This window comes from Platichthys flesus, chromosome 19 (assembly GCF_949316205.1).
Source record: "Platichthys flesus chromosome 19, fPlaFle2.1, whole genome shotgun sequence".
Classification (NCBI taxonomy): domain Eukaryota; kingdom Metazoa; phylum Chordata; class Actinopteri; order Pleuronectiformes; family Pleuronectidae; genus Platichthys; species Platichthys flesus.
Genome location: NC_084963.1, coordinates 18,232,647 through 18,246,231, shown reverse-complemented (window position 1 = coordinate 18,246,231; position 13,585 = coordinate 18,232,647). Strand labels below are relative to the sequence as shown.

Genomic DNA, 13,585 nt, shown 5'->3' with positions numbered 1-13,585 from the left:
ATTCTGCATAAGACATCAGCTGCTGCCTGAGTTCTCCTTTCAACAGCTTCCAGGAAACGTCCATAACCCCCCATAGTTTATTTTATCATCTTTAGGTATTTTTTTTTAGTTTTGCTGAAAGAAAAACTGTCATGGTTTTGTTTTCTGACTGTTTATTTCGCCTCTTTATGAAGAGCGTTTTCAGTTTAATCATTACCTCCTTTGTGTTAGTTGTTTCTGTGTGTCATGTTTTCCCATTGCCTGTGTTCTGTTACCTGTTTTATTTTGTAATTTCTGCTCCTTGTGTGTTTCTTTCTTCACTCTCTGTCTTTGTGATTGTCTGCACCAGTCCTCATGTGTTCCATCTGTATTCAATTGCCCCTGCCTTCCTTGTGTATATATATCTCTGTGCTTCCACTAGTCGGTTCGTTGTCGTTAAATTCCCCGTCTCCTGTGCCTGTCATCCTCTGCTTCATGTCCGTCTCTAGTAAATTCCTGGTGTTTTCCCCTGTGTGCTCTTGGTTTTTCAGTTTGGACTTTTTGAGGTCTCTCAGTTTGTTGTTTTCACTGCTGGACATTTTCCCATTTAAAGGACACTTTTTCTTTAAAACTCTACCTCTGCATCTTGGGTCCCGCTGCTTAACAACCATACCCTGACAAAACCACTGCACATTACTGTGGCCCAAGGGTAGAGCGGTCCTCCAACCAGAAGGTTGCCAGCTCAATCCCTGTCTTCCCCATTCCATATGCCAAAGTGTCCTTGGGCAAGATACTGAATCCCCAAAAATTGCATCACATAGAGAAAACTAATGCACATAGATGAACTGTATGAATGAGTATATGAATGGTAAAAAAGGTTAGAGCTTCGAGTGGTCATCAAGACTAGGAAAGCTCTATATAAATACAGAGCATTTAGCATTTAGCGTTTAATTGACATCAAACAGCAGAAATACTAAACCAGTGTCTAACTGGGGAACGAGGTGGACCATTCAGAAGACAGTTCAGGAAGAATGTGACGTGTTTTCACAGCAGTGTGAAAGCAACAGTCAATATTAATTATTTTTATGCCTGAAACAGGACTTTGATGCTCATGTTGTTCTCTGTCAGCTGGATGTTTAAACATGTATCCGTTTTCTAACAAATATTAAAACATGTTTCATAGCTGTTCTGTGGCTCAGTGGTGTCTTAAGTCAATAACTGCTTGTTAAGGTGTGACATTTACACAACTTACAGACATATGAGTCATCTTAATGGGAATTCATATTCAAATGGGTCAATAAATTAGTACTGAAAATATTATATAACTGTGTTTCTGTGAAGTTTAACCTTGCAGAATAGTGTCTGAGAAGATTCTTAGAAAAGAAAACTGCTGAATCAAGAGAACCTGGGCTTAGAGTGGATACTTGAAGACGTGTGGACACCCCAACCCTAACCAAAATACAAAACTAATGAGCTATTGTTTTAATTTTGAAGTTAATACCTTTTGGAAAATAAGCTCACTGAGCATGCTCCCAGCGTTCTTCTCTTGATGTATCGATGTAGATTTTATCGGAGATATTAAATAAAGAATGTCATGTGGACGGAGATCTTTGAAAGAGGGGGGTTTACGTGTAGATATTTGTACAGTAATATGTATATATGTGTAAGGCTTAAGTGTGCTTGTGGGTTGGAAAAAAACACCTGACTGTGGTGATTGTTGAAGATTTTCTGAGTTTCTCACATAATCCAGAGTATTTCTTATCCTGACTACCTGCAGTGTCGCTGTTCAGCGTGTAACCTTTTTTCACAAAAGTCCAGTTATCGTATCCCCAAGCTTTTAAAGCATCATTCAGTTGTTTGCACTGGCTTGGACCTGGACATTTGTAGGCACATATCTGTCTGTTGGGGAAGGGGCTGATGACTCATAGCTCATGTTCCAGCGAGTAATGACGATTATAGAGTCTGTGTTTGCAGACATACTATCATTGAGACTTGATATCTATCCACAGAGCTGACGTGTTTTACAGCTTGCACTTCCTGGATTTTAGTTTCAATATAGTTATTCTGAAAATATAATACATTAAGTTAAATTTTATTTAAAACAGCACATTTCTCCGATAAAAGACACAAAGCGCTTCATATAAATTAAATAACAGCAAAAAGTAGTATACACAATAAATTTATGCAATAATAACACATAGATTCCAATTGTGGATTAAAGTGTTTGTAGCTTCAATGACTTGTAATCCCTGGTCAGACGGCCTCAGTGACCTACTTGGGCTGTATGGATGGAGCAGGTCAGCATTGTAAGCAGCCGTCTGATCATGCAGTGCTCTATATGTGAAAACAAATATCATAAGAATAATTCTGAATGGGACAGGAAGCCAGTGTAAGGATGCTCAGATGGGTGTGACGTGAGAAGACCTGTGGAACCTGGACAATCCAGCAGCAGGGATCCAGACCACTTGAAGACAATGTATTTAGGCAGGTGAAAAGTGAATTTTAAGTAGTCTGAATAGAAGTTGTTCTTCCAGAAATATTCCATCTTGTGCAGATCTGAACAACAATGTGGTGGCAGTGTCTTTAACCTCAACATCACTGCCATATCATCACACTGGAATAGTGAGATTTAACAATGTTAAACAATGAGTTTTTGTTTTCTGAAATATACAGAGAGTTACAGACTGGTGCAGCAAAACAATAATCTCAGGCCTGATCTTCAATGAGATCAGCTTTTAGTCTGGCTCACCATGTTTCCAGGTCATTAGACAGTAATCACACCCGGGAAGTCTGCTGTAACTTCACATTTCAGCCAGTTCACTCCATCTTAGACTAATCCAATTCAGGGTACCAACATTGTGCTCACCAGGTGACAACACCACATAAATGTCTGTGTAAGTAATGACCTGTGCATTACTATGACAAATGTGTGTATGTGATTCAGAGCCCATATTAACAAATAAGACATTAAAATAACCAGTGCAGTGGTGAAATGTACTTCTTAAATGAAATATTATAAGCAAAAGAAAAGTTGTGTCTTTTCCCAAGCTCTACAAATCCTTCCAAAAATTCAACTCCATGTTTTTCACAATTCTACAACCAGAAGTATCTCACACATTCCATTTCTACCATTAAGTTCATTATACCTGAGCAAGTTGATGACTAGTATCTTCAATCTCCCTAATCACATTGATAACTCCAAAAATAGTGATAACAAAATTAAATGTTTCAAAAAACTGCTACAGCCGAAACCAGCTTACATTTTTTTCAAAACTTGTGTAGTCTAGCTTAGCATGTAGCACGTGTATCGTTGCCTCACATCTTCACACCCTTGGTGAGATGAACCCTGAGTTTGAAAACCTCTGGCATAGCAGTCTAAGCCATATTGTATTAAAATAGCAGCCATGTTTTTACCAATTTGAAAACTACAAACAAAGACCAATGATAGCCCACCAACTTATATTTTCATTTAATCAGGTTTCATTTTAAACGCCCTGCGTTAAACGTCTGACCCAAACAAAAGTACATTTAGCAACACGGAGCATCATGCCAATAAAACTAAATTCTAAAATGGAAGCAAACAACAAACATGACAAATTAAATAAAGGCACTGAAATGTCCCCCGGATTTATTTAAACACTTAAATATTCAACTGATATATAACTGATCCAAAAAATATGCCATACTTCAAAAAGAAATTACTTGATATTTAGATTAAATGTGAGTTACTGAATTGTAGATTTGAGAGAGAATGTAATACTCAAGATCTAGAGATTCACCGAATTTGTTGACCTTGAAGAGGATCATTCTTTATTTTTAAATTATTTGGTTATTATTTGCTGCCATGACCAGTTTTTGAAGTATTGAAGAAGTGTTGGTGCACATAAAATAGTAAAATCTAATTTAAGAACATGAGCTGTTTTTGCATCATTACACGCTCTGACAGGAACACAGAACATAAGGGCAGGTTTTGCATATTGAGATCAACCAACTGATCAGAGTCATGTTAATTAACCAGATTATCATGACCAGACTCAGTCATGGAGACAAGAGACTGCTGCTACATCAGTACGACTTTAATTTTGATCCATTGAAGCTCAGCCTTAGATCTAACCTGTAGACAACAACCACAGAGTAGCCTCATTAGGTTGAGATCAAACACCAACTTTTTGTGTTGTGCACCTTGTTACCTTTAGCCTGGCTGTTTCATGCGCTTCCTCTCAGCTGCACAGTGACAGACCACTGCTTCTTGATACATCAACAACCACGTCACTGATGTTCAAACCACTTATTGTGATTATAACCTCTGCCAACGACATTATATTAAGAAGATTAAGAATAAGAAGTCCTTTTATTAGTCCTGCAATGGGGACTTTTCATGTCGCATGTTTGTCTGTGAACAGGATTATTCAGAAACTGCTTTACCCTTCAACCTTTCAAGTTAGTGTGTTAGCTTTGGTAGACACATGCACTTAACAAAACGCCCATCTAGTTTGAACTTTGGAGATAGTTACTACTTTGTTTACTTCATCTATACTTTAAAAGTGTCACAAAGGCAAAATACTAATTCAAGCATTTGAGTAACAAATGCCAATTTCAGCTTATAAAAAATCAGCTTCTGGAATAATGTGTTGCTTTTCTTGGTCTTAGCGGTAACTGAGTATCTTTGGGGTCTGAATTGTCGATTTGAAGAAGAAGTGTTGATATCAACTCCAGCTCTCGAAAAAAGAGTGATGGTATTTTTCATCGCTCTCTGACCTAATTGACAGATAAATAAGGGAAGTAATGCAAACAACAGTGAAGCATAGCCTACTTTTTGTCTATTTCAAAGTCTATATTTTAAGTAAACGTTCATTCTATTTAATTTACCTTTTATTTATTGTGTAAAAGTAGCCTAAGTGGTATACATTTCTTAATCTGTCAGTTGGTGTGCAGTTGACAGGGACTATACAATAATAGGGCACATTTTTATTTATATTCTCTATTGGCTGTCCGGCAGTCATTAAGTTACTGTTATTTTTGAAATAAAACTTGTAAAGCTCTAAGGGAATTTGACTGTCTCATTAAGACCCCAAGGAACCATATCAACTGTGGTAAAATGGGCATAATATGTCCCCTTTAATGTAAAAAAGCTAGTTGTTAGCTGCTTAGTATTAAAATACTTTAGAAATACTACGGTACAGTTAGGTTTGAGGAGTTAAGGCTGCACTATAAGGGTATCCCTGCTGGAAAAAGGACCCAGGTGTTGGTCGTGGGGAAAATACAGGTAACACATTCATGCCGTCTCTGTCTATGATACATTGATTTTTATTAATGCTGTGGGGCAAAAAGAAAGAAGTCTACCCAGACTTCCATTACTATACAGAATATCTGATATAACCACCAGGCTTAGAGACAGTTTCTTCCCCCAGGCCATATGAGTTTGAAACTCCTCTGAACTGCAATAACTCCACCAAACCAAATTTTATACTATTTCTATTTTAATTTTTTGGTTGTAATTACTTGAGCATTGCTAGAGGAGAGACTGTGACTCAAGCATTTCATTGCCAGCGACTGCTTAATGTTATTGTTGTGCTTTATACAGAGGTGAAAAGTAACTAATTACATTTACTCAAGTTACTGTTATTGAGTTGTTTTTTTGTGTACTTTGTAATTTTTTGAGTAGTTTTGAAATGGGTAATTTCACTTTTACTTAAGTAAAATTTAAGATTAAGATTAATTTGGGTATCTGGCATGTCTACCTTCCCAAAAACTCTGGAAAAAAACAACTCCTGCGATTTGTTGTGGTTCCTCTATGTCAGAAACGATACGCTAGATGGCGTCGAATGGGATTACGCCCAAAAAATAACATGCCGATCGTCGAGGCGGAGACCCCACGGGACACCTCTGAACGTTGACTCTACAGTGTGGAAGGATGCTGCTGAGAGGGGGGCGGGGCACTCAAAACAGGTCAATCTGATGAGAGCTGTTTTAGACAGGGTAAAAAGGTGCTGTTTTAAATGATCCTTGTGGTTTTTTACCAAAATATGTTACAAACATTTCATTAAGACCCCAAGGAACCATATCAACTGTGGTAAAATGGGCATACGATGGGTCCTTTAAGGCAAGGGGTAGTGATGGATAAAGTTTTCTTTAAAAAAACAAGTTAAGTCTTTCATTCTCACTTTCCACGTTAAAACTATGAAATGAACTGAACTATGAACTAGTCTCATCTCATCTCATTTTCATCCGCTTATCCGGGGTCGGGTCGCGGGGGGAGCAGCTCAAGCAGGGGGCCCCAGACTTCCCTTTCCCGGGCCACATTGACCAATTCTGACGGGGGGATCCCGAGGCGTTCCCAGGCCAGTGTTGAGATATAATCTCTCCACCTAGTCCTGGGTCTTCCCCGAGGTCTCCTCCCCACTGGACGTGCCTGAAACACCTCCCAAGGAAGGCGCCCAGTGGGCATCCTTACCAGATGCCCGAACCACCTCAGCTGACTCCTTTCTAAGTGAAGGAGCAGCGGCTCTAATCCGAGTTCCTCACGGATGGCTGAGCTTCTCACCCTATCCCTAAGGGAGACGCCAGCCACCCTTCTGAGAAAACTCATCTCGGCCGCTTGTACCCGTGATCTCATCCTTTCGGTCATCACCCAGCCCTCATGACCATAGGTGAGGATAGGAACGAAGATCGACCGGTAGATCGAGAGCTTTGCCTTGCAGCTCAGCTCTCTTTTCGTTACAACGGTGCGGTAAAGCGAACGCAATACCGCCCCCGCTGCTCCGATTCTCCGGCCAATCTCACGCTCCATAGTACCCTCACTCGCGAACAAGACCCCAAGGTACTTGAACTCCTTCACTTGGGCTAAGGACTCATTTCCTACCCGGAGTAAGCAATCCATCGGTTTCCTGCTAAGAGACATGGCCTCAGATTTAGAGGTGCTGATCCTCATCCCAGCCGCTTCACACTCGGCCACCAGCCGATCCAGTGAGTGCTGAAGGTCACAGGCCGATGATCCAATGAGGACCACGTCATCTGCAAAAAGCAGTGACGAGATCCTCAGACCACCGAACTGCAACCCCTCCCCACCCCGACTACGCCTCGATATCCTGTCCATGTATATCACAAACAGGATTGGTGACAAGGCGCAGCCCTGGCGGAGACCAGCATCCACTGAGAACGAAACTGACTGGCTGCCGAGGACGCGAACACAGCTCTCGCTTTGGGGGTACAGGGATTGGATGGCCCTGAGGATAGACCCCCTTACCCCATACTCCCGCAGCACCTCCCACAGTTTCTCCCGGGGGACCCGGTCATACGCCTTCTCCAGATCCACAAAACACATGTAGACCGGATGGGCATACTCCCAGGCCCCCTCCAGGATCCTTGCGAGAGTGAAGAGCTGGTCTGTAGTTCCACGTCCGGGGCGAAAACCGCATTGTTCCTCTTCAATCTGAGGTTCGACGATCGGCCGAACCCTCCTTTCCAGCACCTTGGAGTAGACTTTACCAGGGAGGCTGAGAAGTGTGATGCCCCGGTAATTGGCACACACTCTCTGGTCCCCCTTTTTGAACAGGGGAACCACCACCCCAGTTTGCCACTCCTTTGGCACTGTACCCGACTCCCACGCGATGTTGAATAGGCGTGTCAACCATGACAGCCCCTCAACACCCAGAGCCTTTAGCATTTCTGGCCGGATCTCATCAATCCCTGGGGCCTTGCCACTGCGGAGATGTTTGACCACCTCAGTGACCTCCACCAGGGAAATTGACGATGAAACACCATCAACCTCGAGCTCTGCCTCCAACATAGAGGGCGTGTTATTCGGATTCAGGAGTTCCTCAAAGTGTTCCTTCCAACGTCCGACAACCTCCTCAGTTGAGGTCAACAGAGTCCCATCCTTACTGTACACAGCTTGGATGGTTCCCCGTTTCCCCCTCCTGAGGTGCCGGATAGTCTTCCAGAAACACTTTGGTGCCGACCGAAAGTCCTTCTCCATGACCTCTCCGAACTTCTCCCACACCCGCTGCTTAGCCTCCGACACGGCAGCAGCTGCAGCCCTTCGGGCCTGTCGGTACCCTGCAACCGAGTCAGGAGTCCTCCAGGATATCATATCCCGGAAGGCCTCCTTCTTCAATCGGACGGCTTCCCTGACCACCGGTGTCCACCACGGTGTCCGAGGGTTACCGCCCCTTGAGGAGCCTAAGACCCTGAGGCCACAGCTAGCCGCCGCAGCTTCAGCAATGGAGGCTTTGAACACCGCCCACTCCGGCTCAATGCCCCCAACCTCCACAGGAATGCCAGAAAAACTCCGCCGGAGGTGTGAGTTGAAGATACCTAGGACGGGGGCCTCCTCCAGACGTTCCCAGTTCACCCGCACTACTCGTTTGGGCTTACCAGGTCTATCCGGAAATTTCCCCCACTCCCTGATCCAACTCACAACCAGATGGTGGTCGGTTGACAGTTCCGCCCCTCTCTTTACCCGAGTGTCCAAAACATGCGGCCTCAGATCAGATGACACGATCACAAAATCGATCATTGATCTTCGGCCTAGGGTACTCTGGTACCAGGTACACTTATGAGCACCCTTATGTTCGAACATGGTGTTTGTTATGGACAATCCATGGCTAGCACAGAAGTCCAATAACAAACGACCGCTCGGGTTCAAATCAGGGAGGCCGTTCCTCCCCACCACGCCTCTCCAGGTGTCTCCATCGTTGCCCACGTGGGCGTTGAAGTCACCCAGCAGAACTACGGAGTCCCCTACTGGAGCCCCATACAGGACTCCATTCAGGGTCTCCAAGAAGGCCGAGTACTCTGAACTGCTGTTTGGTGCATACGCACAAACAACAGTCAGAGTTTTCCCCCCTACAACCCTTAGGCGCAGGGAGGCGACCCTCTCGTCTACCGGGGTAAACTCCAACACCACGGCGCTCAGCCGGGGATTTATGAGTATCCCCACACCCGCCCGACGCCTCACGCCCTTGGCAACTCCGGAGAAGAATAAAGTCCAACCCTTATCCAGGAGTACGGTACCAGAGCTGAGACTGTGCGTGGAGGTAAGCCCCACCAGATCTAACTGATAGCGCTCCACCTCCCTCACAAGCTCCGGTTCCTTTCCCCACAGCGAGGTGACGTTCCACGTCCCCAGAGCCAGCTTCTGCCGCCCGGGTCTGGTCCGTCGAGACCCCCTACCTTCGCTGCCACCCATGTGGCTGCGCACCCGACCCCAACGGGTCTTCCCACAGGTGGTGGGCCCATGAGATGAAGAGAGGGGGGGTGCCACGTAGTTTGTTCGGGCTATGCCCGACCGGGCTCCGTGGCAAACCCGGCCACCAGACGCTCGCCATCGAGCCCTCCGTCTGGGCCTAGCTCTAGACGGGGGCCCCGGGCTTCCTCCGGGCTGGGTCCCATCTCCTCTTTTGTCGATATTCATTGAGGGTTTTGAACCATTCTTAGTCTGGCCCCTCACCTGAGACCACTCTGCCATGGGAGACCCTACCAGGAGCACAAGGCTCCAGACAACACAGCCCTCAGGTTCACGGGGACACGCAAACCTCTCCACCACGATAAGGTGACGGTTCAAGGAGAGGCTATGAACTAGTTCAGAATTTAAATGGTGAACTATGAACGTGAACTATGAACTAGTTCAGAATTTAAATGGTGAACTATGAACGTGAACTATTCATGTTTACTTTATGAACTGAACTCTGAACTAGTTCATGGGGTGTGAACTTGCACAACACTGGTGGTAGATGCTGCATAGAGTGGATGATGGAGTCGATGCAAGCCACCGGTGCCGAGTCAGGAGAGCTAGAGAAGGATGATATTGCGGACTACCAACAAGCTGCGGACGACCAACAAGCTGCGGACTACCAAGAAGCAGAAGCATCAAACTTTCCGACAGTTGAGATTAAAGCAGATGAAGAAAACCCGTGGCCACATCTCAGCAAGCAGTTTGCCTTCAAACGCAAAAGAGGCAGCAGCTATATAATGCTTAAACTCAACAAGAAGTCTGTAGACTAGTGCTCTAAAGGTGGACCAAAGTTGAACCAAAAGTTTAAATATAAATTGGGACAGCAGCATTTTAACATTTTATTTTAGCTGTCATCTGGTTCATGTCTTGACATGTCCTCCCAAAAGTTCTTAAATGCTGTGTTGACATGTTAAACGTTTAATGTTTGACATGTTTGATGTCATTGCACTTATATTTGTAAAGATTCTCCTTTAATTAAAAATAAATGTTTTTGGATTGGATCTATGACCCTTTGTCCTTTTTTGCACTGTATAGGAGCGGCCCACATCAAGTTGTTGGAAGTAACTAAGTGACTTACTTAAGTAAAATTTCATCAAAGTAAAGGTACTTTTACTCCGAGTACAATATTTCAGTACTTTTTACACCTCAGGCTTTAAACTGCAGCAAGATCTGGAAATAGATCAACTGGTTTTCCTGTTTCTTCTCCACTGACAACACCTGCATCTATTAAATCTTAAGCTGCTTTTATTCTTATTATTATTGATCCTCTGAACATTTGATTTACTCATTTGTTGCAGGGGCTTGATAAAAGTTTTTTTTGTATAGCTCAGTAGATTTCCACCCCACTAAAGCATGTCTGCTCATTTTGCCCCATCAACGCAGCATGTGAAGTCACGACTGGGTCAGAATGTCACAGGCAGCATGTATCTAACAAGGCGTGACAGATTACCTTTGTAATGATCAGATTAGATTTGACTCATGTAATCCAGCTCTTATCTAAAAAAATTAATAATTGAAACAAACTGTATCTGAACAGAACCATGGAGTCACATGAGTGGAAGGAAATTAGGGTTTTACCCTCAGAGAACACAAGCTTATTTAATAAGAATCTGCATTCTGCCAGCTGCTGATGGGAAGAGACACATCTTTATATCCAGCAGCAGCAATAAAACAAATATGGGTCATTTAAAATTAGCATTATGATTCTATAGCTCCTGCAACACAACTATTTCCATTAGCACGAAATCTGTTTACAGTGAAGTTACCACTAGTTCCAGGCTCTTTATGCCGAACTCATCACGTTCTCTGGGAGCTTGTGTTTATTTCCACACCAACAGACGGCAGAGAAGCAACTCATCTTCTACTGTAAAACATGGACGTTTATAGAAGGTGAAGTTTCTCAGCAAAGTGAAACAAAGTCAGTGCTAATTCACTTGTAGATGCAAATAAATAAATTTCTCCTCGTAAAAACTTCAAACGTTTCCAAAGCACAACATTAACAAAATTAACAAAATTAAATACTCAAAATCCTCTTGTGTTAAAAAAGTCACTGTTAGGATCAGGTTGAAACTATTAAGATGGTATTAAGATAGCTGAACATTTTGGATGAATAATCACTGGACTGAAAGTTACTTGGTATTTATAAATATTTGTAGATCTTCATTGAAAGATGTAAACTAGGGGTCATTTTTCTCAAGTTTTTGTAATTTTAGTGACCTGATTTATTCATTCATTCATTAAGAAAATAAACTGAAGACTAATGACAATAAAATAAATCATGAGTTGCAGCCCTAGATGAGATCGTTCTGTCACACATACAGAAAACGGAACATAAATACTCAAATATTAAATCGTAGCTTGATACATAGTAAAGTTATTTCACTTCATTTCAGTGGGAAATAATAGTCCTTTTACTGCACGTTTGGTGTTTTTTTCGGTTTATTATACTAGTTTTTTTTGCAGATAAAAATGTTATATTCAAACTTATAAACTCTTTGGGTTCAGTTCATAAATCTGGTTCATTTCAGACCTTGGCTAAGATTTTCATATATTTACTGAAAACATCCAAACTTATTTTTGAAGCCAATGAATTGTTGCCAACCTGTGTATTCATTGTGTGTTGTCTGTTAACTGTTTATGTGAAGGGTTGGGTGGTAAGGGTAAGAGTTTGGTAAATAGTTGACGTGAGGGTAAAGAAATCTATGTATACCATATACTGTCCTCAGTTGGCCGTGTGTGTATATTTACAGATTTCTTTTTGAAGACCAGTTTGAGCCTACAACATGCAGAGTGAGGACCATTTGTGAAAGTGAGGAGGACATTTTGGCCTATCCCAACTTTCAGACCAACTTTGAATGGGCTGTTTGAGGGTTAAGACTTGGTTTAAGGGTTAGAATTAGGCTAATTTTCAGATGGATAGGGTAAGACATTTAATTTGATGGTGAAGGTTAGGTTAAGGTGCTAAAGAATGGATACCTGACATAATTATCAATGAATGCCTTTACTGAGATAGATGTACAAACGTGTGTGTCTACTATAAGTACATTTTGCACATAATAACCTCTTAAGTACTTATTTAACTTGAGTGGGGATGCAGGACGTGTACTTGTACTATATGCTGTGCACTGCCAGTACATGAACTTGGGTGAGGCGGGACGCACCTGCTGTTTCTCCATGGGCTCTTTGCTGATGGCGGAGACCTTGGGCGCCGGTGCGCGCTCGCACGTGCATCCCTCCAGCAGGTAAATCCCGGAGGGCCTCCCGCTCTGCTCGTTCTCGAAGTAGAAGAGCACGTTCTGATACAGGGCGAAGTACTTCTCGGTCCAGCGGCTGTTCTCCGTAGTCTTCTTGCTCAGGAAGCCGCGCCTGGAGCCCTCTTTACGCGCAACCACCGACAGATACAGAGCGTGGCCCTCATTGTACCGCACGCTCTTCTGCATTTTACGTTCCCCCGGGGTTGTGTTCTTATCTCGGTGCCAACTTCAGACAGTCACATCGCATCCCGTCCCCAGGTCCGCTCTCACTGGCCGTCTCTTCAGCGGAGGGATACCAACGAGAAAGCGCTGTGCGGGGAAAGGTAATCCAGGCTTACCATGGTAGGAAAAGTTTGAGTGTCACATCCCTTTCATCACATTTGGGAATTTGACTGTCCCAACGAGCGGAGCCTACGGGAAACCACCGCACTTCACTGCGGGCTGCAAACTTTGATGCGGAGTTGGCTCGGGCCAACGAGTGTCTCTGCAAAATTAGATCAAATAAACAAGGAAAAGGAGAAAGCGTGTCCAAGCGACGGCACCGCGACACCAAAATAGACGGAGGGAACAGACGGTGAAAACAGAATCGCGGCGGAGATCAACGCTAATCGGCTTTGACACCGACTTAAAGAGACAGGTCGCTGCAGACCCGCCGCCGAGCGCTGCTATGGCCCGCCGCGCTTCGTTGCGCCGCGTCTTAGCGTACGAGCCCAGAAACGCCCCCCCTTGGCGTGCACGTGCAAACAGGAGCACCCGAAGGAGCAAACACCCCCGTGAGGGAGGGGATCACTCACAGCAGGTTGGATATAGTCTGCGAAAAGTGTTGCAGCCAAATCCAATACAATTCGAGTAAATGGTGACCGACTCTTCAGATGTAAAAAAAGAGAGAAAAAATGAAAAACACAACATGCCTCCATACTGCTCCTGTGGTTTCATCCAAGTATCCAGAACCACGACATTCATATTCAGATTAAAAACAGTATCATTCACACCATGTGTTTAGCCTGAATATCTTCAGATGTTTTATGTATTTCATAAAACAGGACCCGTCGTTCTTCTTGTCTCTGAAGATTGTTCTTTATGTCTCATTGTCCTGCTGCAGAATAAATCTCTGATGACTTTGTTACAAGAAATCCAA

At 43.5% G+C, this 13,585-nt stretch overlaps 1 protein-coding gene across 2 annotated transcripts in view; it reads right to left on the bottom strand.

Annotated features, from left to right (window-relative positions):
* rasgrf2a (Ras protein-specific guanine nucleotide-releasing factor 2a) overlaps positions 1 to 13,060 on the bottom strand; it is a 38,382-nt gene extending 25,322 nt beyond the window's left edge. For both annotated transcript variants that reach the window (XM_062413461.1, XM_062413462.1), the window contains exon 1: positions 12,355 to 13,060. In XM_062413461.1, the coding sequence (XP_062269445.1) occupies positions 12,355 to 12,633 (279 nt within the window). In that variant the 5' untranslated portion in view covers positions 12,634 to 13,060. The remainder of the gene's footprint in view (positions 1 to 12,354) is intronic.
* Between the last annotated feature and the right edge of the window lie 525 nt (positions 13,061 to 13,585).